The sequence below is a fragment of the Malania oleifera genome, chromosome 9 (genome assembly GCF_029873635.1).
Source record: "Malania oleifera isolate guangnan ecotype guangnan chromosome 9, ASM2987363v1, whole genome shotgun sequence".
NCBI lineage: Eukaryota > Viridiplantae > Streptophyta > Magnoliopsida > Santalales > Ximeniaceae > Malania > Malania oleifera.
In genome coordinates this window covers 13,799,356-13,826,382 of record NC_080425.1, presented here as the reverse complement: position 1 = coordinate 13,826,382, position 27,027 = coordinate 13,799,356, and the positions used below count along the sequence as shown (strand labels likewise).

Below are 27,027 nucleotides of genomic sequence, written 5' to 3'. Positions count from 1 at the left end.
AGCAAAAAATTAAAAATCAATAGTAGAAATAAAATAATATAAATGAACATATTTTTATAATCTATTTTTTAACTATAAAAAATAAAAATTAAAAAAAAAACAAAAATAATATCAAACGTGCCCTACCTAAGAACCAACCCATTTTGCAAACAAAGGTTTTCCTCTCGATGCTAAAGTGCACAGCATGCGATCCTACGAGTCCCTACACCCAAAATTCAAATCCTCACTAGTACGCTCCGTGAGCCGTTGAAATGCAGCACGATTTTTTCGGGGTGAAACTCCTAACGTCCCCGAACTACTCTCACACCGACCAATCAAATTCCCTCGTTAATACAAAATTGAAATTGCGTTTTTTTGGTCGTCTTTTCACATAGCTCGTCCAATCAAAGGTTAACAGCGGCACGGTGATGCTACCCGCAGGTGACTCTATCTCGATTAGTGGGCCCAAGGTGGGCGGTCCTTTCTTTTCGCTCACGTAAAACGTTGAGGCTATGATAGACTGCCGACTCTCGACGGCCGTTAGTCGTGCCATATTAACGGCGTCGTTGCCTTCATACTGTTCCTCATTTTCGTGAGGTAGGGTTTCGCCGATCCTTCTCTCAAGAAAATCATCGTCTCTCACTTTATGCAGGTAAAACCCTTGCTATTCGATCGATCTGTTTCTGCTATGTTGTTTTTAAGCAACGATTTCGATGTTCTGGATCGAAGATCTGGTGTATTATGATTTTTTAGTTTTTAGATTTTTAGTTTTTGGTTTTGTTTACGTCGATTTGATTGGGTTTGAGTCGGAATCAGTCAGATCTATGTTTGAATTGAGATCTGAGATCAGGTTGCGGTAGGGGGGAGTAGGTTTATCCTTCGTTTGGTTGCTGAGAGAGCGGAAAGAAAAGAGGAGGAGAGGAAATGGAGTGTTCAATTTTCATCTCTATGTTTTGCTTTGCCGACATGAAAATACGGGCCTCGCTCAGACTAAATAGTCGATCTCTGCTTCTTCGAGGGAGTATTAGGTTCATAAATTGTTAAAACATCTGAGATTGACATTTTGTGTTCTCTGCTTAACGATTTTTTTTCTCAGTAAGCTAACGGAGACTTTGGGGCTTTTCTTGTCCTCCTTCTCCATTACAAAAGAAGAAAAGTAATTTTTAAAATTTTGGATGTTTTTTTTTGCTCAAAATTGCATTACTTTTTGGGCCGTGAAAAATAAAAATTCTTCTTTTTCATTCGTTCATGTTATGATCAGAGTAGCTGGGGACTCTAGACTGAAAGAGGAAGGAGTTTATCTTTGGTGACTTGTTGGTTTTTAGAGAAGATAACGTGTACAAAGTGACCATTAATTGCAGCGCTAGGTATGTCATTATTATTTTAGTTTTTTTCTCACTTCACATATGCAGCTATTTGAGTGGTTTCTGCAAATTTGCATGTTCTAATTTATACAAGTAAATCTGAGCCTGTTCTGAAAATTATTTCATAATGTTATGCTGTTAGTTAGATTATCTACAGTAACATTTTTTACTGTTTGCTTGGTTGAGGAGAAGAGGAAAGAAGAGAAAAAGAGCTTATAAGAGGAAAGAGAAGAGGAGAAATGAAACTAGTTTCTCTTTGTAGTGTTTGGTCTAATAAAAGAGAGAGTGGAGAGAAACATGGGGAAAGAAAATGAAATCAACTGTCATTTACGAGCATACCCCCAACAGTAGTCCTTTTTAAAGTTGTCTATTGATGTTTGGTTTTTTGCACAATTTCTCTAAATTTCTCTCAGATTTGGGAGACAAAAGTGGCACTTTTTTTCAATGTTTTTTCTACATTTGTTTTGTCTTCCCTTCATCTTATGTGAACCAAGGAAAGAGGTGAAGTGAAGGGGAATCCATTTCCTTCCTTTTTTATCATCTTCACTTCCCTCCAAACAAAACAGACTCTTAATGGCTGTATATACTATGGTGGAATCAATAAAAATGTATCTATGAAGGAACTCTATAAAAAGAGTGGTGGTTTCCGTTCCTGCTTGAAAAGTAGAAAGATAGCATTTATTTGGGTGCATTTAGAGAAACTTGTACATCAACTGAAAAATCGCATAGATGAGGGTAAAATTATCTTCTAATGCATCAAGGTATATCATTCAATGCAAATTATGATCCTGTGCAATGGACTTTATTCAGATTTTTTAATTTAGAGATATTAACTTTAAAACAAAAGTTCAACAAGTTTTTTGTATAACATAATGATCATGCACAGAAAATTTAACAATTATATCTTGTACCTATGCATAGAGGGTGTTAGAACGCGTTTGAAAGGTTACTTTTGTAAGAATAATAGACATTTTAGAATGAAATAAAATAACTAAAATGATTTTGTACAACTTGTCCAAAAAATTTAGATATTTTTACCCGATAATTAGCTACCAACTTTGCATGCTTTGCAAGTAGGCTTATTTGAGATTTAAAATTTTAACAATAACACATGCCAGTTAAGTTGTTGAGTTAAAATTTTCGGGTCAAATATTATTTGCAATATAAATGTTAACAGTTAGGATCTATCTGCTCTAGCTAATTAGTTATCACTATGTAGTTTGTCCATAAATGGGTCTAATATTTGTTTGGAAAATGATAGCTGGGTAGCTGCATTGCACATTTTTAAGCATTTTTTATTTTTTGAAATAAAAAGTTTCAAGATTAAAATACTAGTAACTCGGTGAAAATTTCTATGGCTGCATTTTTTTTTTTTTGGAAAAATTGATAAAAAAAATCTTCGAAAAAAAAAAGTGGTTTCTCATAATTGTGATGTTCGAACACCAATGTATGTAGTCTTGTGCGTGCAGCACTGTTTTGAAAATAGTTAGTAATGGTTGAAGATGGATTAATGTTGCCCAAGTGAGTGAAAATAAGATTGTGTCATAATCAAATAGCGGTGGGATTGCTAAAGTCTTTCTAAATGTTAGACTACCACTTTTACCTAAAACCTAAACCATTAGGTTGTGGGCTAACAATGTATATGAGGCAACATCCTTCCACACATGCAGCCAGATGACACATGGAGACGTAAACAAATAAATAAATACAACCCATAGCGGGGAATAAGATTATTTTTAACAACATACAATGCGGGGAACAAGGCTAGGACCTAGGATCAGTAGCATGTTAGATTAACATTATACCTAAAATCTTAAGCTGTTTGGTTGTGGGTTAACTATGGATATTGAGCCTTGGCATTAACATTAAGAATGACATAAAATGTCTTTTTATTGAATTATTCCATGAGTGAGAAAACAAGGAACAATGATTAAACGTGATACTGTAGGCAACATGAAATTGCTGTCGGAAATTGAAAAGAGGAAAGAAGCAAAAGAACTGTTGTCAAAAGTGTAGAACTCTTTATCCAAAGTTGGAATTGTGCAACTTAGCTCAGTTAAATGGCCTATGGGTTCCAATATGGTAGGAGAAGCAAATGGAGAAAGAAATTTTCTCCTGAATCATGTGATTCTCATTGTATAATTCATGAATCGACAAACAATTGGGCCCATCCCAAAAGAACTGTTGTCAAAATTGTACAAATCTTTATCCAAAGATAGAATCGTGCAACTTAATTCAGTTAACTGGCCTATGGGTTCAAATATGGTAGGAGAAGCAAATGGAGAGGAATTTTCTCCTGAATCATATGATTCTCATTGTATAATTCATGAATCGACAAACAATTGGGCCCAACCCAACAAGTCTGATTGGATACCAGCCAAAATGGCTATTTAACAGCTCAAGAAATCCTAATATTGAAAGTCTTTAATCTGTTATGTTGTGGGTCAACAATTGATATCCAGCCTTAGAACAGTAATGATTAAGAAAAGCATAAGATTATCTCTTAATTGAATTACACCCTGAGGAGAAACAAGGAAATTTTTTTTGATGTGATCCTGTTGGCAATCATGAAATGGTTGTTGGAAGCAGCAAAAGAGGAAAGAAGCAAAATAAAATATATTGTCAAAATCCTAGAATTCTTGATCCAAAATTTGAATTGTGCAACTTAATTCAATTAACTATCCTATAGGTTCAAATGTGCTAGGCAGAGCAAATTGAGAAAGGAATTCTCACCTGAATCATGTGATTCACTTTGTTTAATTCACGAGTTGGCGAGCAGTTGGGCGCAACCCAATGGGTCTGATTGGATCTCAGTCAAAATGGCCATTTAACATCAGAGTAAATCCCCTTTTTAATGCTGAAAGGCCTTGAACCCATTCCTGGGGGTCCGTAAACCTAGTCCATTAACATTTTCTCTCGTTTGAATTTTTGTTTTAAGTTTAAGGATACTAGGTTGCATTTGGCTTAGGGAATGGGTTAGGGTGGGAATGGAGTAGACATTGTGTAGGGATATTACAATGAAAAAAACACTCATGAAAAAGTTTGTCTTATTCCATCCGACAATCCCATGGTGGAAATTTGGGAATCGTCATTCCTTCCTTTTTAATGTTATGTATTCATCCAAATTTTTTAGTGGTCATTTACTTTATAGCAACATATTTTCTATTGTAAGCTATTATGCTCCTATATTATCACTATTCCGGTTCTAGCCTATTCCATTTTGTGCACCAAATGAAACCTTAAACTTTTTCTAAAGATTTTGAAGCTGATATGTTGGGCAATCTTAAATCTTCATATGGTTGCTGGAATTAGCTAAAGAATGAGAGAGGAGCAGAAGAAGAAACAAATTGGTCTCTCTGTTATGATAAATTGGTCTCCCTGTTATGATAATGATAATGACTATCCATTTTTTTAATTAATATTTGGTTTGTTCTTCTATTAATTAGTGGGAAACCTGATTTTAGAGAAATTAACTTAACCAAACTGTCGTACTAATATCACAAATTGAAATGTATAAGTTTGACACAGTGATTTATTTGTTTTTGCTTTTAAATATAAATACTCATAATACTTATTTTACTAAGGCTCATTATTTTAAATTTGTACTTATTGTTTGTCTATTTTTTTTTATATATATTTTAAAAACCACATTGATTTGAAAGTTTCCTAAATGATCCACCTGGAATAATTAGAATTGTTTTTTTCGTTTTTAGTTAACTAAAACTTTTAATCCATACAAACTCCTATTGAAACCTTAAGTCATCTTGAACCTTCAATTTAATATGATTTAACCTTAACGGTTGCCCTATTGCCGCCACAACCACCAACCTATGGTGTTGCTTGGTGCCTTCAATCAATAATTTCTTTAATATCATTGCTGTCACGACATTGATACCCAGAATTTCCAACTGAGAACCACCTCTCCTTAATAATGCTAGTCCTATAGCAGCACCTGCCCATATGTGCAGTGCATGCAAGTCTTCTAATAATTGTTTGAAATGTGAGAACTGTGGTAATATGTAGTGGTAAGCTGTCATTTGGTTCCTTTATAATTCTCCAGAGAAAAGCGGGTTAACATATTTATTGATGATAATTAGCATTGAATAAATATTTTTTTTGGAGAGTTAATTTTGCAGTGTGGTCAATTGCAATAGTTTTGAAGTTGGCATTGTCCCATTATTTTAATTTTGCTGTGTGGTCAATTGCAATAGTTTTGAATTTGGCATTGTCCCATTATGCACTTGTCTTGATATTTACACATACCGTTATTGATTATTCCATTCCCCTGTGGCTGCTTGCGTGTGTGCGATCGACTGAGAATTATGATTGACATGAAGGACTAGTGATGTCTTGGTGTAAGGGAATAATATGGCCTAGTTACAATACCTCATTGTAGACTGAAAAGTTTCTTGGATAAATTCTTTAGTTAAATAAATTGTTGCTGTAGATCCGTTGACATTTATTTTTGTCTTTTTTTTGTGGTTTAAAGGAGGAAACAATTATAAAAGGGGGGGTTTTGGAGATGGGTTCTTCACTTTTTTCTCTCTTTTTTCCCCCTCCCTTCCTCTAAATTCTGTGGAAGGAAAGGAATGTGGTTGTATGCAGAGCTCTCATGCTAGCTTTTAAGCTGTCTTAATGGAGACTGGTATAGGTTTATTAGGGACTGAATTCCCTTTATTTAAATTCTCTAGTAGTGTGTTTTGTTTCTTTCTTTTGCTGCATGTATCTTGCTTGTGGCTGTGTGCCAGTCTCCTTTTGAAGAAGGGGTTTGGTTGAAAAAATAAAGAATAAAACAAGTATATGTAGTCTGAATCAGTTAAGGAGCAGATTTGAAAGCGCCGTCTGTAAAATAGAAGATTTTTTGTTCCTTAAACCTCTTTTGTACAGACACCAACGTGCTACTTTTTGAAATTAGTAGATATTAACCTTTAAAAAAAATCATAAACCATTAGTTGAGGGAAAACTGACTTATAATACCTTAGCCACTGGCCCTCTTGTAACTGATGCTGAAGACAAAACTCTTTTGTAAAAATTGTTCAGCTGATTTTACATTACTTTTTACACCAACAATATTGAGTTAGAGCTAGTGAATTATACTAATTTATCAAAGCAGACCTGAAAGAAAAAAGATAAATATTAAATCCGTAACTACCTAATGTTGTTCTTTCCCCATAACAAAGCATCCTTAATTTTCCTAGTAGCTTTTAGCAATTAATCTGGCAACAGGTTTCCAATATTATCCAACTTTCCACCCTAATTTACTTCTACCTTGTGATCAACTACCTGAATGTGTTGCTAGCAACCATAATGCTGTGAACGTTTAAAGAAGCTTTCTTAATTCTTGTCCTACTGCCAAAATTTGATGCCAAAGACAACATTAATTCCACAGCTTCCCAAAAGGCAAATGCTTTGCACCCATTTCTAATGTTCTTCTGGATGCCATTGTGGTACCTAGCACCTTGTATTCATTTTTTAAACTAAATCCAAGCTCGGCTCAGTTAATGTAAAAAATTCGACTCAGAGAGGCAATTGTAATCTTTACCTGAACAATTAAGATAAAGTATCATAATTTTAATCTTCACAGTAAATATTTTGGAATGTCATGCTTATAAAGTTACGTTAATCAACTCTTTTAATGTAGACTTAGTGGTAAAGATCTATAAAGTAGAATGTTAAATAATTTCTTCATACACTTGGCGTGCTCGTTATTTCTACCTTTGAATTTATGATGATTAATGACAAAATGATTTTTTTGAGCCCCAAATGTTAAAGAATTTATTGGTGATAGATATTTTTAATGTATTAAATGATTTTAATGTCTCTATGGAATGGATATGTAGGTAGGTTATGCGTAGGCTAGCCTCCTCACCACCAAAAAGAGAGGAAAAATCAGAACAGTGAATCTTGCATTTATTTGTGCCTTACTCTTTAGTGAATTGGTTTATTGATTACCCTAAAGCTTGTAGTTTGGGCATGTTTAATCTAGTTGCCTGTGCATTTATGTTGGCATTCTTAGGATTGTTAGGAACCACTTATAGAAAAGTACTTATCTAAAAGTAGAACGGGATTAAAAAAATTTGGCTGATGCTGAAAAATGGATTAATTTTGAATTTGATTGTTCCTGGAACTGATGAAAAGACAGGAAGGTGGAAGATGGACCATGGTAACTGTGAATGCATGTGACCAAGGGGCATTCTCGTCCCCATTTCATAAATTTTTAAAATTTAGCAAATTTGTGGAGAATTGATGAATAATATTTTAAATAACAAAAATTATTGCCGTTGAAATATTAAATTGGTACAAATCAGAAACTTCATTTTCAAATTACAAAATCAGAAAATGGATAAAATTTTAATAGAAAATGGCCACAAAATTCTGTAAAATCTGGGACTCTCCTGGAAATAATTGGGATGTTGGGCAGCAAAATTACTTATTTGTAGTTTGAAGTTAAAAAAAAAATTTGATCAGAGCTTTAAAATGTTTGATTTGCAGAAAAAAGACTTTCAAGTAAGGATAAGAATGGATATGATGGTGAAAATGATGCCATGATAGTTACATGAGTGGTTAAATCCAACTTGTGAACGTATTCTGTTAAAAAGAAATTGTAATGGTAAAAGCAGAAAATGCAGAAGAGCATTCTAGTGAAATGGGCCATATTATGAGTTGCAGAAGAGATTTTAATTTTCCCAGATGTGTTAAGACTTGTAAAACATGCTGTGACAGAATTTTGAAATTATTATATTTTGTAGAAAATATAAGAAATAGGAATAAGTTTTTTCTTCCCTCCTTTAGTATTGTGCATCTGCATGTGTTTTATTACTACTATAGGTCAAGAAAGAGTAAATTACTTACTGAATTAACATATCATCCATTTAATTGCAATCTATTTCTATTAGGTAAATTATGTTACCATGTAGGGGAAAAAAATGACATTAAGATTACTTGTATTTTCATTTACATGTTGATATGTGATTTAATAGCAACTCTTAATTACATTATTATTTTCCTACAAAAATATATTGTATTTTATAGAATATCATACTTTTATTGTATTAATTTATGATACTTTTATTGTTTTTATAGGATATAATGTTTTGAACATAAGCATTCGGTTCTGTTGGCACTTCCGATACCATTGCATTTTGTAAATGTACAATTTCATTCTCTCATTCCATGAGTTTGGCTATACAGGTAAGGATCCTTGACTCATTTTTTCAGGTGCTCGGTTACTGGATATCCTCTTGGCCTCTTCTTCTCCAAGCCTCTCCAAACTTTTGTGCAGCTTCTCTTCAGTTTGTCTTCTCTGTTGAGTTTTCTTTTTCCTCATCCTCGTTCTCTCTCTGTTCTCAGTTGGTCCTAAGGTCTCCCTCCCCCCTCCCCCCCCCCTCTCTCTTTATCTGTATTTTTCCGTTCTTGGAGTCTCTACATCGTGGTTGTCTTCTTCTCTCCAAGACTGAAACTCCATTATGTATTTTGCACCACTTCTCTTCAGATCTGTGCTTCTTTTGTAAGATTTTTCCTTCTTTTTGTCTTTTTGCTTTTTTTACTTTTGACTTTTTTTTTATTCTTTAACCTCAAGAGTCCAGATAATAAATTCTTTTTGCTGTCAAGTTTTTGTCTTCTTGTTGCTGCTGCTGCCGTTGCCGTTTGTTCTTGTATCTTAAGGCAAATGAGTCTTACACCAAGACAAGGTGTTCCTGAAGCGCCTTGAGACATCATCTAAAATACCTAACTTGTGACATGCTAACACAATAATTTAGTAAAGTAAGGCCAATACATTGGCATAAAAGGTGTGTCTTTTGCACTTTCTTGATTGAGGCTTTACTCATTTAGCATTTGTCAAGTAAGATGTAGCAAGTTATGGCTAGATAAGCTAATCAGATGAATGATGAAAGGATTAGGGAATGCTGCAATCTAAGTGAATCTCAACCTTGAACTCTAAACCTTTCCAAAACCACTGAGGTTGCATCTTGGATCATGCATATATGAAAAGATTAAGGAATGCTCTGATCTAATTGATTCGACTTGTCAAAAACAATTGAGAATTGCATCTTGGATCTTGAATGAATATATGGGAGGATATCTCTAAAACTCTTGAGCCCTAAACCTTTTCAAAACAATCAAGAGTTGCATCTTGGATCATGAGCACAATTTAGACTTTACCAAAATTTTAGTTATTTCTTAGCATTGTTTGATTGAATGGATTTAAATTTTTTATTCTTAGAATGACCTACAAGTAGTTTACAAATCATTCTTGAATTTTTTAAGAGTTCAGATCTTAGAGTTCTCCTAATTTTTACTTTAAATCAATGTTATTTATATACTTTTGATTTTTGTATGAAAAGATTTATGCCTTAATGCCTTGAGGCTTATACGTCGCATCATTAGAACTAGAACACCTTGCTGATTGCTTTGTCTTTTAAAACATTCACTGTATCCAACTGCCTAGGATCTAATTGAATAGTTAATGTGTTTTAAAGTTTATAGTGTTTCTAGGCTGCGGTCTTCATTAATTGGTTGTGAATTATTGGGTTTTGTGTGAGAGTTTTGATTTCTGGTTGTTGGGAATATGTGCAAGTAATTTTTTCTTGAACTAAATTTGCCTTCTTTGTAGGGTTGAATTTTTTTTTTTGCTTTTTTGGTTGTCAAAGGGCCATTAAAGTAAATCTTCATTTTTCAGGAATGCTTTATAGAGATGTGGAGAACTTGTTTGAATGTGTAAATTGCCACAGAATTCTGCCTAATATGAAAGTATTACTGATGGAAAGGTTGATCCATCAACACAAAATCACAGCTTTTGCTTGATAGTGAATAGGTTTACCACCCAAAATTATGGGAAACTCCATGCTGGATGCAGTACATTTAGAATCTCTGATGGATTTGAGCTGTTAATGTTAAAGTCCGTTTATATACTATATTCAAAATGGTCAAAAAATTTGTTTGCATATACTTTTGTTTCATTTTATGGTTTTTTATTTAGCTATGAATTTTTTGCTGCAAAATTTTTAATTTTGTTGCAATCCTCTATTAGTCCATCTCAGCCTAGTTGAGAGTGGTGTGAGATGTTGTACTGTTGTAGGTTTGAATCCCACATAGGTTATTATTAAGAGATTTTTCTTCAGTTATTCAGCTCAATATAATGCACATGTACTGAAACAAGTATTTAGCTAGAAATGTTTAATGTAGGATCACTTCTTAAGACTATAAATTACAGTATAAATCTTCTTGTTTATCGCTATCTATAGTATTAGAATAGTAAAAAATAATTTGTTACCATCTAACTCATGGATATGTTTGTATTGCTCTCATGTAATGCATAATGCGCTAATGCAAAGGACAACCTTACACGTGATTGACTGTGAAGTTTCAACTTGTGTTATATTAAGTGTTAATCAAACACATTTCCTGTTCCTATTTTGGGGAAAACACTGAAAAATATGACAGTACCAAACATATTTCCTGTTTCTAGAGTTTTGAAGATAAACTGAATGAAAAAGAACAGGAGTGTTTGAAATGAAAACAAAATGACAAAGCATGAAGTTGGTTACGTGATCAAACATTCAAATGGGCCTGTGGCCGTTATATATTCATTTTGAAAATTTTTTGAGTTCTTACAGCCTCCAAATGGAGCGTGGGAAACTGAAGATTTCAGCTTTCTAATTGAGATTGGTATTAGTCAAAGGTGATGTTGATTACATCTTGGAATGTAAATAAATTACATTGTCCCTTAATTTTTTGTGTCTTAATTTTTTCTTTTTAAGGGTGACATGGTGAGTGTGCCTGTCAAGTCTGTGTGATGATTTTACATGCATAGAATTTGAAAAAAAAAAAAGGGAAAAAAATAGAGAGCACAATGAGATGGGCATTGAATGTGTAATTGTATCTACTTGTCATAGTCCACCACCTCCTCCAGTATTTTATGCTTTGTTTGCTCCTCCTGTGTTGGCTAGATTTTTGAATGCATTGCAGAATCCCAGTTATTTTTGCTACCAAAAATAGATGACCTAGTGTGCAAACATAGGAAGTTAGGGATACTTACAGGGTCCTTTTCATTAGTGGCAACTACAAGTTAGTAACTGGTATGGGCTTACATCCGTATTTTATGTGAATATCTTTTTTCTTTTTTTGATCAAATGGGTAAATGTATTGATCAACTGTATATATACAACTACTCTGGGCATACCCAGGTCAACCAGATACAAGTGAGATAAATTGAATATGCATCCAAAACAATACATCAAAACCCGGGCATACCCGGGGGCCAAAATGACCAATCAAGAGATAATGTGCCCAAAATATTACAAGAGCATCAACACGCTCAACAATACCAAACTGAGTACATATCAAATTTATCAAAAACCACCCTATAGATATGTCTTTGGATTACTTTAATTAATTCCATAGGGGGTAATACATAGTTTTCAAATCTTTTCCTATTCCTAAAGTGCCAAATAAAGTATACCGTGGTAGCTAATCCAATCCTTTTTCCAGCTGAAAGAAAACCCTTACCATTCTCTTGTTTGTGTAACCATTTCACCGCAGCCTTAATTGTACTCATTGCTCTTTTAATTCCCAACCACTTCCTTATACTTCCCCAAACCTCAGCTAAGAATTTACACCTGAAGAAGAGGTGGTCTTGGGTCTCTACATCCTCCATACAGAATGTGCATCTTTGATCTCTCCCATCTACTGGTAGTATTTCACAAGTTGGAAGCTTACCTTTCCAACCAAGCCATAGGCAAAATGCATGTTTCAGTGTATTCCCATTATACCATATTCCTTTCATCCACGTCATTTATTGAGACTTTCCCCTCCAAAATTCATAGACATGTGAGAGCTCCATTTCATTTCATTCATCACTACTTTGGCTGCATCCACACCCCCAGAATTCTGCAGCAACTGATTTTTAATTTCAATCAAGCTCTTGAACAAGGGAGAATCATCTTTTTTTTGCTGCAGCATCCCAAATTCCAGAATTTTTTAAATAGATCTGATGGATCCATTTCGTCCTCAAACTATCCTTTTTGGCTTGTATATTCCACAAGGCTTTTGTCAGTAATGCTTTGTTCCACACCTTGAGATCTAGCACTCCTAGCCCACCTTCTTCCTTTGGTTTGCAGATTTCCTGCCAGGCAACCAAGGGTTTTCTCCTTCCATTCCACAAATAAACTCTGCACAGCTTGATTATTTGATTTAGGACATTCAGTGGGATTGGAAAAATCGCAAGCCAAAAGCACTCTAGGCCTTGGATAATTGAGTTTATTATCTCTAGTTTCCCTGCATACGTCAAAGTGCTACCAGGCCAACCCTTTAACAGACCAGCAATTCTGTCAATCAACGGCTTGTAGTGAGCAGCATTCAGCTTAGATGACAGCAGAGGAACACCAAGGTATCTGAAGGGGAATTCACTTGCTTGATTCCCGTTTGATTCATTATAATTTCTAAATCACACTCCTTCATTCCAGCATGATAAAGGCTGGACTTCAGATTGTTGGCTGACATACCAGTACACTGGAAGAATTCATTCATGCATTCCAATAAGTGACCCACAGATACAGCATCACCCCGAGAGAAAAGCATAAGATCATCAGCAAAAACCAGATGGGAGATCTTGAGCTCTTCACACTTGGGATGGAATCTGAATTTACATTTACCTTCTAGAGATTTGAGGAGTCTTGACAGGTACTCCATACAGATTACAGATAACAAAGGAGACAATGGATCACCTTGTCTCAGTCCCTTCTTCCCCTTGAAAAATCCATTCATCCTTCCATTCAGTGAGACAGAGAAGGACGTAGTCGACACACATTCCATTATCCATGAGATCATTTCAGCAGGGGAGTTTAGATTTACCAGCATATCTTCCAGAAAACCCCATGATACAGAATCATACGCTTTTTTCAAATCAATTTTCAGAAGACATCTTGGAGATATTCTCTTCCTTTTATATCCTCTTATTAATTCCTGCACCAGGTAGATGTTTTCCACCATGCTTCTTCCTTGAACAAATGCTGCTTGAGCTGGGCTTATCAGACCTTCTAAGCAAAGTTTGATTTTGCTTGCTATCAATTTTGCAATAACTTTATACACTACATTACAGCATGATATTGGACGATAATCATTGACTGAACAAGCATGAGAAGTCTTCGGAATTCAAGCTATACATGTATGGTTTATTTGCTTCAGTAATCTGCCATTCTGGAAGAATTCCTTCACAGCTTGACTGAATTCATAACCAATAGTGCTCCACGCCTTTTTGTAAAAACCTGCAGAGAACCCATCAGGCCTTGGAGCTTTATCATCCTCTATGCTGAACAAAGCCATTCTGATATCCTCATCTGAAATAGGTTGCATCCTTTCATTCCTTCTCAAGTCATTCAAGACAGGACCCCTTTTTACCACCTGAACATTTATCTTGGAGCAACACTCCTCAGTGCCAAGTAATTGAGAGTAGTAATTCACAAATTCAGCAGCCACTTGATCATACGACTTAGTAAGTTCCCCATTTTGTTTCACTACAGCTGTAATATGATTTTTGCATCTGTTCCTCCTTAGTACAGCATGGAAAAAAGAAGAGTTCCTGTCAGTCTCTCAAATATTTACACTTTGCCAATTGGGATAAAAACATTCTGTTAGCACTCTCCAGTCTAATGGCTACACAAATCTTTCTCCTCAATTCCTCTTGTAGCTCTTCACAAGAGTGGTCATCATGTAGCGTACTCTGGATCTCCATTAATTCAGCACTTGCCCTCTCAGCACGAGCTGAGATGTGAGAGTAATGTAAGGTATTCAGAGACCTTAAAGATTTTTTCAATGCTTGCTGCTTCTTAACAAAACAGTACTGCATACAACCATCAAAACTTCCCTGCCAGACATCTTTAACTCTCTCCTGGAACTCAGGGTGAATTGTCCACATATTGAAGAATTTGAATGGAAGTCTCCCCAATTCCTGTTCAGCAAACAAGGAAACCAGAGACACTGAGTGGTCAGACATACTGCCAGGAAACTGGAAACTGACCTGTGCATTCCAGTTATTCATAAACCATCCCTGGCATAGTAGTTAGAGGCGCGAGGCGAGCCAAGGCGCAAAGGGTCTTTGAAGCTGAGGCGTGAGGCGCGAGGCGAAGGCGCGAGGCGAAGGCGCGCGCCTCATGAAGGTGAGGCGCACAATTATTAAAATGGGGTAAAATGTCTATTTGGGGTAATTGATATATGAACATATGAATATCTATTAATATTAGAATTTAAAATGCCAAAAAACTCAATTACAAATTTGAAAATTTAGCCCAAAAGCATCAACAATTCAACATAGTTCAACATCAAAAGAAAAGAGTACAAATCAAAAAATAGTAGTTATATTTCAATAAAAAAAATAAATATTATGTATTAGTTATAATTTATAAACTCACATTAATTAAACTAAATATTACAAATTAAAAAATAGTAGCTAAATTTCAGTAAAAAGAATAAATATTATGTATTAATTATAACTTATAAACTTGCATTAATTAAACTAAATATTTATTTAGTAATTACATATAAAGAAGAAGAAGAAAAAGAGTAGCCAAATTTCAATAAAAAGAATAAATATTATGTATTAGTTATAATTTATAAACTTACATTAATTAAATTAAATATTACAAATTTAAAAACAGTAGGTAAATTTCAGTAAAAAAAATAAATATTATGTATTAGTTATAATTTATAAGCTTAAATTAATTAAAGAAAATATTTAATTTATAAGCTTACATATAAAGAAAAGAAAAAGAGAAGCAGCAGGCAGCAGTCAGCAGCACGCAGCACGCAACAAGCAGGTAGCAGGAAGAAGAAGAAGAAGAAGAAGAAGAAGAAAAAGAGAAGCAGAAGGCAGCAGGCAGCAGTCAGCAGCTCGTAGCACGCAACAAGCAGGGAGCAAGAAGAAGAAGAAGAACTCGCGAGGGCTCCTGCTGGTTGGAAACGAAGTCGCGAAGGGTCGTGCTTCTTCAAAATGTCAAAGACGAACTCACGATCCTGGTTTGAAGCTCGAAGACAAAGTAGCGAAGGCTCCTGGCTGGTTCGAAGGCTCGCAGATGAGCTCACGTTGCTGGTTTGAAGGATCGCGAAGGCTCCTGCTGGTTCAAATGTGCAAGACGAACTCATGAAGGGCTTCGAAGGGCTGAGAGAGGCGAGGGCTATGTTTGTTCGAGTCGAAGGAGGGCTACGGGTCTGGCTGTGGCTATTTCTCTACTTTAAATGACTAAAAATTCACAAGGTGCGACTCACTGCGCTTGTCGCCCTAGTGCGCCTTGTCTCGCCTAGTGTCGCCTCTTGCAGGTCGCCTTGCCTCACCTGGTTTGAGGCGCAAGCCTCTTCGCTTCACTGCGCCTTGTGCCTAGGGGCGCGCTTTTAACTACTATGATCCCTGGTTCACCATAACTCTGTCAAGTTTGCACCATACTCTCCCATTGGACCAAGTGAGAAAGCATCCTGAAGATTTTAGATCAGTCAGTCCCGCAATATCAAAACATTCACTTATATCTTTCATATCATACATCGACATAGGCACACCATTCCTCTTTTCCTCATTATTCAAAACACAATTAAAATCTCCCATAAGCATCCAAGGACCAGTATAAACATTTCCAGTTTGGATAATGTCCATCCATAATGGTCTTCTAGCAACTATTGTATTAAATCCATAGATGAAACTTACAAGGAATTCATTCAATGTTATTTGGCATTTGATCAAGTAGTGTATGGCCTGCTCACTTTTATGGCATACCTGTAATTTCACCTTCTGAGAATTCCACAGAATTAGGATTCTTCCACCCTCATGTAGTTCAAAGTTATTGATTTGTTGCCACAAACTAAATTTCGTACTCATCGTTTTTTCCAATTTTTCCAATGACAATTTAGTTTCCAAAATCCCTATAATATCCAATTTGTTCTTCCTAATGAGATCTTTGATCCCTTTTTGTTTCAGGGGCATGTTAAGTTTTCTGATATTCCATATAGCAGCCTTCATTTAGCATGTTGGGGGCCATGCCCCCCTTTTTTAGCTTGTTGACTTGAACCACCTCCTTTCTTCCCATTTTTCCTGTTTTTAACAGCATTAATACCTTCATTTGTGGTTCTATTAGTTTGACTAGAACAACCAGCAGTGGTATCACCATTAGCTTCTGGAGCACATAGTATCTGCTGGCCCTCAATCAAACTTGGATCAGGCTGATAATCCACTCCTCTATCATTGCTTCTATCCCCAATGCTTCTGTCCCCTTGAGAACAACATGCTGTGAGAACATCGTCAGGTCCCCTTCAGTCTAACAATTTCAGTATCTTTAAGAGCTGCTGCATTGAGCTCAGTGATAATGTGTCCCCCCCCCCCCAAAAGCTGCCTCCACAGCCTTCTCCTCCAGCCGAGAAGCAGGTTTGCTTCCATACTCAACCTCAGGGAATAAATCACACACCCTATTCATCCTCTTGTAACCCAACTGAGACAACAAAGCTCCACAAATGGGATCAAACAAATGCCCATCAGAAGAGCCAGCTAAATATTCAGATTCCCCCACCTTCTCTTTTCCCTGATCTCCTTTTACCTGTTTACAATTCAGCTTGTTTGCATTCTGGCATTCTGACCCAGGCATGTTATTTTCCATTTCCTTTGACTTTGCTGCATCTTCATTTCTTTTCTTTATACCACAGAAATTAGCCGTGTGCCCAACATGCTTACAGAGAGTACAGTACCAGGGCAAGTTCTCATACACAATCTCTTGCACCATTTCTTCATCTTCAGGAAGGAATACCTTGACTGAATACTTAATCTCCTTCGCAACATCTATCTGCACAAGCACCCTAGCAAAAGAAATTCTGGCTTGCATCATAGTTAACTTATCAGCACATATCGGTTTACCTAGCTCAGAGCATATCCTTCCTAAGGCCAATGGATTCCACATCTCTATTGGTAGGTTCCTTAACTGAATCCATACAGGCAAAGTGGTCCTGTGCTCAGATCTAAATTGAAACATATTAGGCATTTTTTTCATAAATAAAGTCCTACCCTGAACCACATAAGGTGCTTGCTGCAGGATCTCTTCTAGTTCTTCCATCTTCTGAAATTTGAATACCACCCACCCATCCGCATGCGTAATGTAGTTGACCTTAGCTTTCCACAAATTAACCACAGTGCTCAAAGTATCCCTTCCAGGAGCCTTCCCAACAAAGTAGCCAACCAGACACTTCTGGTATGAGTCTTCTAGATGAGATAAATCAGATGACTTCATTTTAGCACCATTGCCATCTGTATGGAACGCCGGAATTGCGGTACAGCAACCAGGTTTCTTGTTATTTGCAAATAACTCCGACCATGGCACCCTTTTGTTGTTCCTTATTATTGTTCTTCCTTCATTCATCTTCTTCGCATTGTTATCCTCCTTCAATCTATCATCTTGTTCATCAGGGGCTTTAGATTTCACACTGACAGTGTCATCCTCCACCCTATCATCCCACGATTGTATCTTGTTACTTTCATTTTCATTCATGCATCTCTCTGAAGACTCCTCACTTCCCACAAGTCCAAGGGTTTCCATTATCCTCTCACTCAACACCATTGGGGTAGAGTGAACATGATCCCCATTTATCACAGATTTCTTCAGGTATTCTAAAGGGCTTGCATGTTCTTCTCCCTTGTCCTGTAAATTGTTATACAATGTTGTCGCCGGCCGAGGCCTGTTCGTCTCCAAAAATCTTTTTTCTGCCTCTTCCTCCAGCCTTTCATATTCTGCAATTATTTCAGAATCCTTCTTTGTGACCCACTGCCCCCTTCTGCCTCCTTTAGCTACAATAAATCTAAGTGCATCCTCAATCATTTCCTTCCTTCCTTCTTTGCTTCCCATGGCAGACTTAACCCAGCTCTTTGAACCACCTGCCATCGGCCAGGGGAGGTTCAAATTCAAAAACACATCAGGCGGGAAACCAAGAATTTGAACCACCACACTCCAATATCCTTCCACACGCTATCCGAAAGGAATTTCAAGTTCAATCTCTTCCAGATTCAAGCAACAATCACACAATCCAGCCCTAGCCTCCGCGGGAAAGCACCTTCCAAGAGAGAAGGGAGGATCACTCTCTAACTTTCCGGCAGGACTGCAGAATTCAATGGTTTCTGCTGGACATTAATGCCGAGAAGAGTACAAATACAGGATGTTTGGAGCATGCTTAAGTTTTTGGTCAATTTTAAGGCTAAGGCCCCTGATCTGTAAACCGTTACTTCATTACTTAACATGCAATCTGTGGCCTCATCAATAAATTTAATGGAACATTATATATTGGTTTATTAGATGTCAAATTTTAATTATAATTAATCTGATCCTGAATGTTATTATTCTGCACTGGTTGTTTCTCCTTTTTCTGAAACTGCCTTTTAACTTTCATCCCCACCTTATAATTGTCAACTGCACGTCATTGGTGCAACTTGTATCACCTCCACTGTTCTTTGCCAATGCACTGAGATACCTCCTATCACAGAGCCAATACCTTTATTGCCACCATTTAACGAATGTGGCATTGTTGTAAACACACTTCTTGCGCATCTATTGTTTGTATTTGCTTTAGTTATTAGCGTTATACTTCATCAATGCTGTCCAAATTTAAGTTGGTTGTCTAAATGTGTGGAGTGGTTTCATTGGTTTGGGCATGCAATTTTGTGTTACGTGTGAATCACTAGCTCCTCTTTTGTTTGTTCATGTGTGTGTGAGCATGCTGTTAGGAACTTATAATCTCATTAACAAAGGCCATTTTCATCTGTTATTTGGATATCTTAACTGACTACCTGTTTTTTTTTTTATTTGTTCAGGGTTTGGCATTCTCTGTAATGATATAGTTCCTCTGAGATTGTCCAGTAGTAGAGTTGTATAGTTCCATTTTATTTGTTGCTTTGGTCGAAGAGTTGTGCACAGTGATTGATTTTGTAGATAGCAATGGAAGCAAAATTCGCAGAGGCATTGGATAGTGATCAAAGGGTTGGGTTTGGCTTGAAGAGGAAGCAGGCTTTCAAGGGAGCATATTCTTCTGGAACAACTCGTGCAGTGGTACCATTGCGGTCCACCTTGAACTCATCAACAAGTATGCTTTGCAAGCGAAGGAAACTTGATGGATGCAAGAGCAAGTATGTGGACTCTAGGTCATATTTTAGGAAATCATTGGTCAGACATTATTCAAATTTTCTGAAAAGTGGGTTTCCACAACGTATAATGTTCTATCAGAATGGTGAATGGACTGACTTTCCTCAGGATCTTGTTGGCATGGTTGGAAAAGATTTTCAGGTAAAAAAGACAGCAGTTGAGGTTGACTTAGATGGTCATCGTATTTTGCTAGATTTTTTGCATATGATTCGGCTAGACTTGAAAACAGGTTTACAGCAGCCTGTTGCTTGGATTGACGAAGCAGGAAGCTGTTTTTTTCCAGAAATTTTTTCTGATGATGAAAATGAGCTAAGTGAATGCTGCTATCATGGATGTGAGAAAGATCAGGCATCGTTTGCAGACTCTTTTGGGTCTCGTGAGATTAAGCTGCAGCTTGAAATTGACATAAATGGAGTGGATCATGCTAAGTTCAAGGAATGTAGTGGAGAGTCAAACGCTATTGTTAAAGAAATTCAAATTGATCAGAAACCTGAGAGCAACAATTATGATGCAGAAGTCGAGGATAGCTGCAATGAAAAATCTGATGGAAAATTGGATAAGGCTGTTGCAGGAAGTCAGCAGATGGAGAAAAACTTATTAACAGAGTTTGAACCTGCCCATGGAGATTTGGATTCTGATTCTGTGCGTAGCATGTTTTTGACAGGCACGGATTCAATTATTAATGCCGATATTCTTGAGATATGCCGCTGCTCAAGTGTTTCAATGCAAGCTCGATTGGAGCTTTTTGAGAAGCAGGTTGAAATAACCAAAAAGTATCGTGGGGATGCAAATGTTCAGTATGCTTGGCTTCCTTCTTCCAAGGAAGCATTATCTAGTACCTTGATTTATGGACTGGGGCATGGTGGTCTAACAAAAAATAAGTCCATATATGGTATTGGTGTTCAACTTGTGGCTGTTAACTGCACTCACACGAGGTTTGTTTTTTTTTTTTTTGCTTTTGTTTTTAGTTTTGTTTCTTTTAAGTCAATAAAGAAGTTTGTGAATTGCATATTCCAATCCTGACAAGAACTGTATGTTATAAAGTAAAATGAATTTTTCATCCCTGATGAGGGGTATTTAACTTACTTTGCAGTCTGACATGAGAAAACAAATGGATAAATGTAAATCAGAGCTTATTTCTTATGTCTGCTCCAAGTATATTCCAAAGTTGAGCTGGTTTCCGAGTAGGTGAACAGGGCAATATCTCTCTATTTTTGAGATATCTTGAGCACTAGAGAGAGGGAATCTGTTGTGTTAATATTGTGATTATTCTTTGACAAAAGGTTTTCTTGTGTGACCAACATAGGGCATGATAGGAAGTTGTAATATGGATGGGATAATTAAGATGCACAGTGGAATAGATACAACAAGTAAATGACACAACCAGAAAATGATAAAAAATAAGAACAACGATAAGATTTACGTGGTTCGGCAAAGCCTACATTCACGGATGCAATGACACTAGAATTTCACTAAGGAAATCACAAAGTACACAATACACTACTCAAATGATCACATACGCTGTTAATACACGCCCAGAATGACATATATAATGGTCCCTCGGAGGGTTCCCTCTAGTTTCAAAATTCAAAATGCAAAAAACTGCTTGCAGCCCAAAACTTCTCGTCGACGAGAATAGTGGATTCGTCGACGATCCATAGAAAGTACACTCGTCGACGAGAACAGGGCATTTGTCGACGAGCCTATTTTTTGAAATTTTTATGCTCTATCTACTCGTCGACGAGCACAGGGCACTCGTCAACGAGTCCCTGCTATGTTGCCCCTTTATGTTTTTCTTCCTTCTTTGATTAAGAAATCCAAAGTATAAGAGTTACACCACAAACAACAACCTCCACCTTGGCGATTATACGCCCCTTAGGAGAATCCCTGGAAAACATGTCTAACTGTTCCACCTTAAACTTGAAATGCTTGGTTGGGTTTGTCTCCCTTCTATCAATTGGAGACATGGAGTAAGTCCAAGCAATGCTTGAACTTTTCAGAAGTAACTGATTTCGTCAGAATATTTGTTGCATTTTTAGACATGTGAACTTTCTCCAACGCTCACCCCAAGCAATCAATTCCTAAATCCTGTGAAACCTCACATCAATATGCTTGTTTCTAGCATGACATATCCGATTCTTCGCCAAGTAAATGACACTCTGACTATCACAATGCAGCACCACTCCATCTTGCTGTAACTCCAGCTCTCTGACTAAATCGGTAAGTCATAAGGCTTCCTTTGCAGTTTTGGGAACTACCATATATTCCGCCCCAGTTGTGGATAATGCTACCAGAGATTGTACCATGGATCTCCAACATACCGATCCTCCTACAAGGGTAAATAAATATTCCGTTGTAGACTTTCTGTCATTCATATCTCCAGCATAATCAACATTTACAAATCCCATAACTGAAGAAGAACTTCGTTGCTTGCCGAACATGATGCCATATCCAGACCTACCCTGTAAGTATCTGAGTATCCATTTGACGGCTTCCCAATGCTGTCTTCCTGGATTAGAGAGCAACTTACTAACTACGCTCACCGCATGAGCCAAATCTAGCCTCGTACACATCATGACATACATTAAACTCCCCACAGCATTAGCATAGGGGACCTTTGACATGTCCTGGATTTCCTCATCCGTACTTGGGCAGTCTGCAGTAGACAACTTGAAATGATTCGCCAGAGGTGTACACACTGGTCTTGCATCAGCCATGCTAAACCTCTCCCAACTCCTTATGCACATTACCGTCCTGAGATAGCCATAATCTCCCTACAGTTTTGTCACGGTGAATCTCCATCCCAAGTATTTTCTTGGCTGAGCCTTCCTTCATATCAAATTTCTTATACAACAGGTCCTTTAACTGATTCACCTCAGTTAAATCTTTTGCAGTTATCAACATATCATCGACATACAATGACAAGAAAATTAGAGAACCATCCTCAAGCTTGTTCACATATATATAACAGTCATACTCACACCTTTTGTAGCCAATCCGTTTATACCATTGCCTTGGAGACTGTTTCAGTCCATTAAGAAATTTTTTCAACGTACAAACGAAATTTTCTTTTTCCGGTTCAATGAATCTCTTCGGTAGTACCATGTAGATTTATTTCTCCAAGTCACTGTGAAGAAACGCCATCTTCACGTCTATTTTTGTCAAATGAAGATCATAATGGGCTACCAACCCCAACACAATTCTAATAGAAGTATATCGGACTAGTGGAGAAAAGATCTCATCATAATCTATCCCCTTCTTCTGTGAGTATCCTTTTGATACCAATCGTGCCTCGAATTTCTCTTATTCCTTTTCTGAAATTGTTTCCTTCATCCTATATACCCATTTGCAACCTATTGGTCTCTTCCCATCTGGAAGCTCCACCAAATCCCAAGTTTGGTTCTTATGTAGTGATTCCATCTCCTCAATCATCGCACTCATCCACCTATCTTTCTCCTGGACTGTACTGCCTCTTGAAATGTAGTTGGATCATTGCAATTAGTAAGGAAAACATAAGATAACTTTTCAAATCTATACCTTGGTGGAGGTCTGATAGTGCGTCTGGATCTCCGTCTAGGAATATCGTCGACTTGCTGGTTTCCCGAGCTAGAGCTCCCTGCAACCATAGGACCATGATCATTGTCATTGCCATGAGCTTCCAACTCTACCTGCACAACATGTTCATCACTGCCCCAGCTTTCTGGCTCCTATTTTTGTTCATCATAATCTTAAGTATGCTTCACCATAGCCTTTTCATCAAAGACTACATCCCTACTGATCACTTCCTTGTTTGCCCCTGGGTCCCATAGATTGTACCCCTTTACACCCTTTACATATCCAAAAAAGATGCAACGACGAAACTTTGGGTCAAGTTTAGACCTCTCCTCACTAGATATGTGAACATAGGTTGGACACCCGAGTACCTTCAATTCGAAGTAGCCTACTGCATTTCCTGTACAAACCTATTCTGCCACTCTAACCTCTAGTGACGCCCTTGGTGATCGGTTTATTAGAAAACAAACCATACTTACTGCCTCGACCCAGAAGTTTTTCGGTAGTCCTGCATTTAATCTGAGACATCGAACCCTTTCAGAAAGAGTCTGGTTCATCCGTTATACCACACCATTGTGTTGAGGTGTCTAGCGAACTATAAAGTGTCTCTTATGCCCTGCTTCACACAGAACTCCATAAATTGAGAATCAGCGTACTTAGTCCCATTATCCACTTCAGCCTTCCAAATCTTAAACTTGGCAAACGTATATGATTTGTGACGCATGAAGTAAACTCAGACCTTTCTTGAGTAATCATCAGTGAAACTCACATAATACACATGTTCACCCTTTGATGCAACTCTAATTAGGTCCCAAACAACTGAATGCACATAATCAAGAATACTCTTTCTCTTGTGTATAGCCGATCTAAACCTTGCTCTGTTATGTTTTTTAAGAACACAGATCTTGCAAAATTCCAGCTAACATGATTTTAAGCCCTTCAACAATTCCCTCGTGTAGTTTTTTCATGTCGTGTTCCCCCATATGCCCAAGGTGCATATGCCACAAGATGGTTTCATCTGATTCAGCATCTATGGCTGCTCCACCTACATGGTAGTTCCTTGCAATGCGTAGATATTCCCATCCAGTTTCTGCCTTTTCATTACAGTCAGATTACCTTTCCATATCGTTAGAACTCCACCTTTGGATTTGTAATTAAAGCCATTACAATCCAAAATTTCGAGTGATATCAAACTCTTACGCAACTCTGGTATATGTCTTACATTACACAACATTCTTACAGCACCATCAAACATTTTTATCTTTACATTTCCTATGCCAATGATCTTGCAAGAAGAATCATTACCCATAAAAACTGATCTAGAATTCACTAACTTGTAAGTGCTGAACCACTCCTTGTTCGGAATCATGTGATAAGAACATGTCGAATCAAGTATCCAAGAGTCCGTTAGATTATCCAATCCCGCTGAAACTGATAGAACATCACCATCACTACACGTTGAACCTCTTTCTTGAACAACATTCACAGATTTTGAAGTACCCTCATGCTTCCTGGAATTTCCCTTCTTCCAATCCGGACACTCTGGTTTCACATGCCCCTTTTTACCGCATTTATGACATTGGATTTCTTTCTTGTTGGATTGATTTTGGGATTTCTCCTTCATCACATATTTTCAATCTTTGATGAAAATTTAGCAAAACGCTTGTTACCTTTTCAAGATCAAGAGTTTCTTTTCCCCACGTAAGAGTGGTCACAAGATTTTCATAGATATGAGTCGAGGGCAAAGAGTTTAACAGCATCAAAGCTTTGTCATCCTTATCGAACTTAACGTCAACTCTCATCAAATCACTAATAATTTGATTGAAGGCATTAATATGTTGATCTAAGTTTGATCCTTCAACCATCTTAAGCCAATTCAAACATTGCTTAAGAAAAAGTTTATTATTGAGAGATTTTGACATGTACCGGCTCTCTAACTTTTGCCATATAGCTGTTGGAGAATCTTCCTCCATCACCCGATAGAGTACTTCGTCAGACAAATACAAGCGTATTGTAGAAGCGGCCTTTGCTTGCAAATCTCCCCATATTGCCTCATCCATTCCATCCGGTTGATCACCAAGTAATGCCTTTCCCATTCCTTGTTGTACAAGAATGTCGTTCACTCTCCTCTGCCGTAAACCAAAGTTCCCGGTTCCATCAAATTTGACAATGTCAAATCTTGCGGAAGACGATCCTGATGCCATAACAACAATCGCTCTGATACCAATTTGTTGTAATATGGATGAGATAATTAAGATGCACAGTGGAATAGATACAACAAGTAAATGAAACACAACTAGAAAATGATAAAAAATAAGAACAACACAAGATTTACGTGGTTCGGCAAAGCCTACATTCACGGAAGTAATGACACAAGAATTTCACTAAGGAAATCACGAAGTACACGATACACTTCTCAAATGATCACACGCTGTTAATACACGCCTAGAATGACATATATAACACTCCTTCGGAGGTTTCCCTCCAGTTAACCAACCACCCCAACGTTCAAAATTCAAAATGCAAAAAACTGCTCGCAGCCCAGAACTTCTTGTCGACGAGAATAGGGGATTCGTCGATGATCCATAGAAGAACACTCGTTGATGAGAACAGGGCATTCGTCGACAAGCCTATTTTCTGAAATTTTCCTGCTCTCGCGATCAACTCGTCGATGAGCACATGGCACTTGTCAATGAGTCCCTGCTGTGTTGCCCCTTTATGTTTTTTTTCCTTCTTTGATTGAGAAATCCAAAGTATAAGAGCCACACCACAAACAACAGTTCCCATAGCTCGTATGACATGTATGTGGACCTATGGACCTATTATATATTTGCATCCAACTATATGGTTCACCGTCCCACCAACTTACCATGAACTGCATTTAGTTTAATTACTTTAAATGTATTCTGTTTGGGCTGTAACTGACATTGAAGGCCTTGTCTATTGCTGGACTTTTCTTCGGACACTAGTGGGTGTGCCTGTCAGCTTTTTATTAATGGTTTTACATCTCGTTGGTGGATGAACGAATTGGCAAACTGACTGTTCTTTGTATTGTTGTTAAAGTAGATGTGAACTTATTATGTTTCTTATGTTCTTTGATCCATCAGAAAAAGTAACCTCATGATTATGGTTAGGAGTGGTTTAAACATCCATGGAAAATTGTTGAATTTTTGATTGAAATTACCATTTTCATCCCTCTTCTAAATTGAAATGAAGGTTAATTTTCTCATTACAAAATTTGCTCGCAAATTTCTACTTTGCATTTGAAATATATTAAAGTATTTAAAGCATTGTCAAATCTTTCTAAAATTTGGTCCTGTGGGACAAAATTAACTTTAAGCTACAACTTGAATATCGAAAGCTTCCAATATCAGATTTCAACAAATTTGAAGAATTTCATTCAAGAAATCTCAAGTTAGATGAAATTTAAGTGTGTGAACTTTGAACAAAGTACCTAGATTTTGACAAATCCTCAATTGTATTTTAACTCTTTTGAGCAAATGAAGTCCCTTCTTTTAAGTTTTTGATTCTTTGGAATTTAAGTGCGCAAAATTTATTTGCGCCTTATACTTTTCAAGTTTTTTATAGTGGCAATAGGCGGGGGTGAGGAGGGCCTAGAATAACTCGAGCCAATATAGTAAGGATTTGAATCTCCACCTTTTGGTGGACATCATCACCCTAGACTGTATGGAATGGTAGAATAGAATTCATAGCTGAACCCACCTAGTGCTGGTGAGGAGGCGGTGGTGGTTGTTACCTATTTCAAGTTACAAGTTCACTGCAAATTTAATAATTTATGCATACATGTATTTCAATTTTTACTCATAATTCTTCATATTTGGGGAAAGTTATCTGACATCAGAGAAATGTGGCTCTAGAAATTAGCTTGGTTTTATACTCTATTAGCAGAGGCTATATATCTATTAAGAAGATCAATGGAAAAGTTTAGGGAAAAGAATAGAGATTCGCATTTG

The 27,027-nt window shown here is 37.0% G+C and overlaps 1 protein-coding gene across 12 annotated transcripts in view; it reads left to right on the top strand.

The window, feature by feature from the left end:
* The first annotated feature begins 249 nt into the window (after positions 1-249).
* Positions 250-27,027, top strand: part of LOC131163700 (inactive poly [ADP-ribose] polymerase RCD1-like) — a 47,501-nt gene continuing 20,723 nt past the window's right edge. The window contains exons 1-5 of one of the 12 annotated variants that reach the window (XM_058120385.1): positions 397-631; positions 1,076-1,135; positions 1,246-1,346; positions 8,427-8,534; positions 19,174-20,436. In XM_058120385.1, the coding sequence (XP_057976368.1) occupies positions 19,298-20,436 (1,139 nt within the window). In that variant the 5' untranslated portion in view covers positions 397-631; positions 1,076-1,135; positions 1,246-1,346; positions 8,427-8,534; positions 19,174-19,297. Of the gene's footprint in view, positions 1,136-1,240; positions 1,347-8,426; positions 8,535-19,173; positions 20,437-27,027 lie in introns of all 12 variants that reach the window. The other 11 variants (XM_058120383.1, XM_058120389.1, XM_058120388.1 and 8 more) reach the window with 11 other exon arrangements.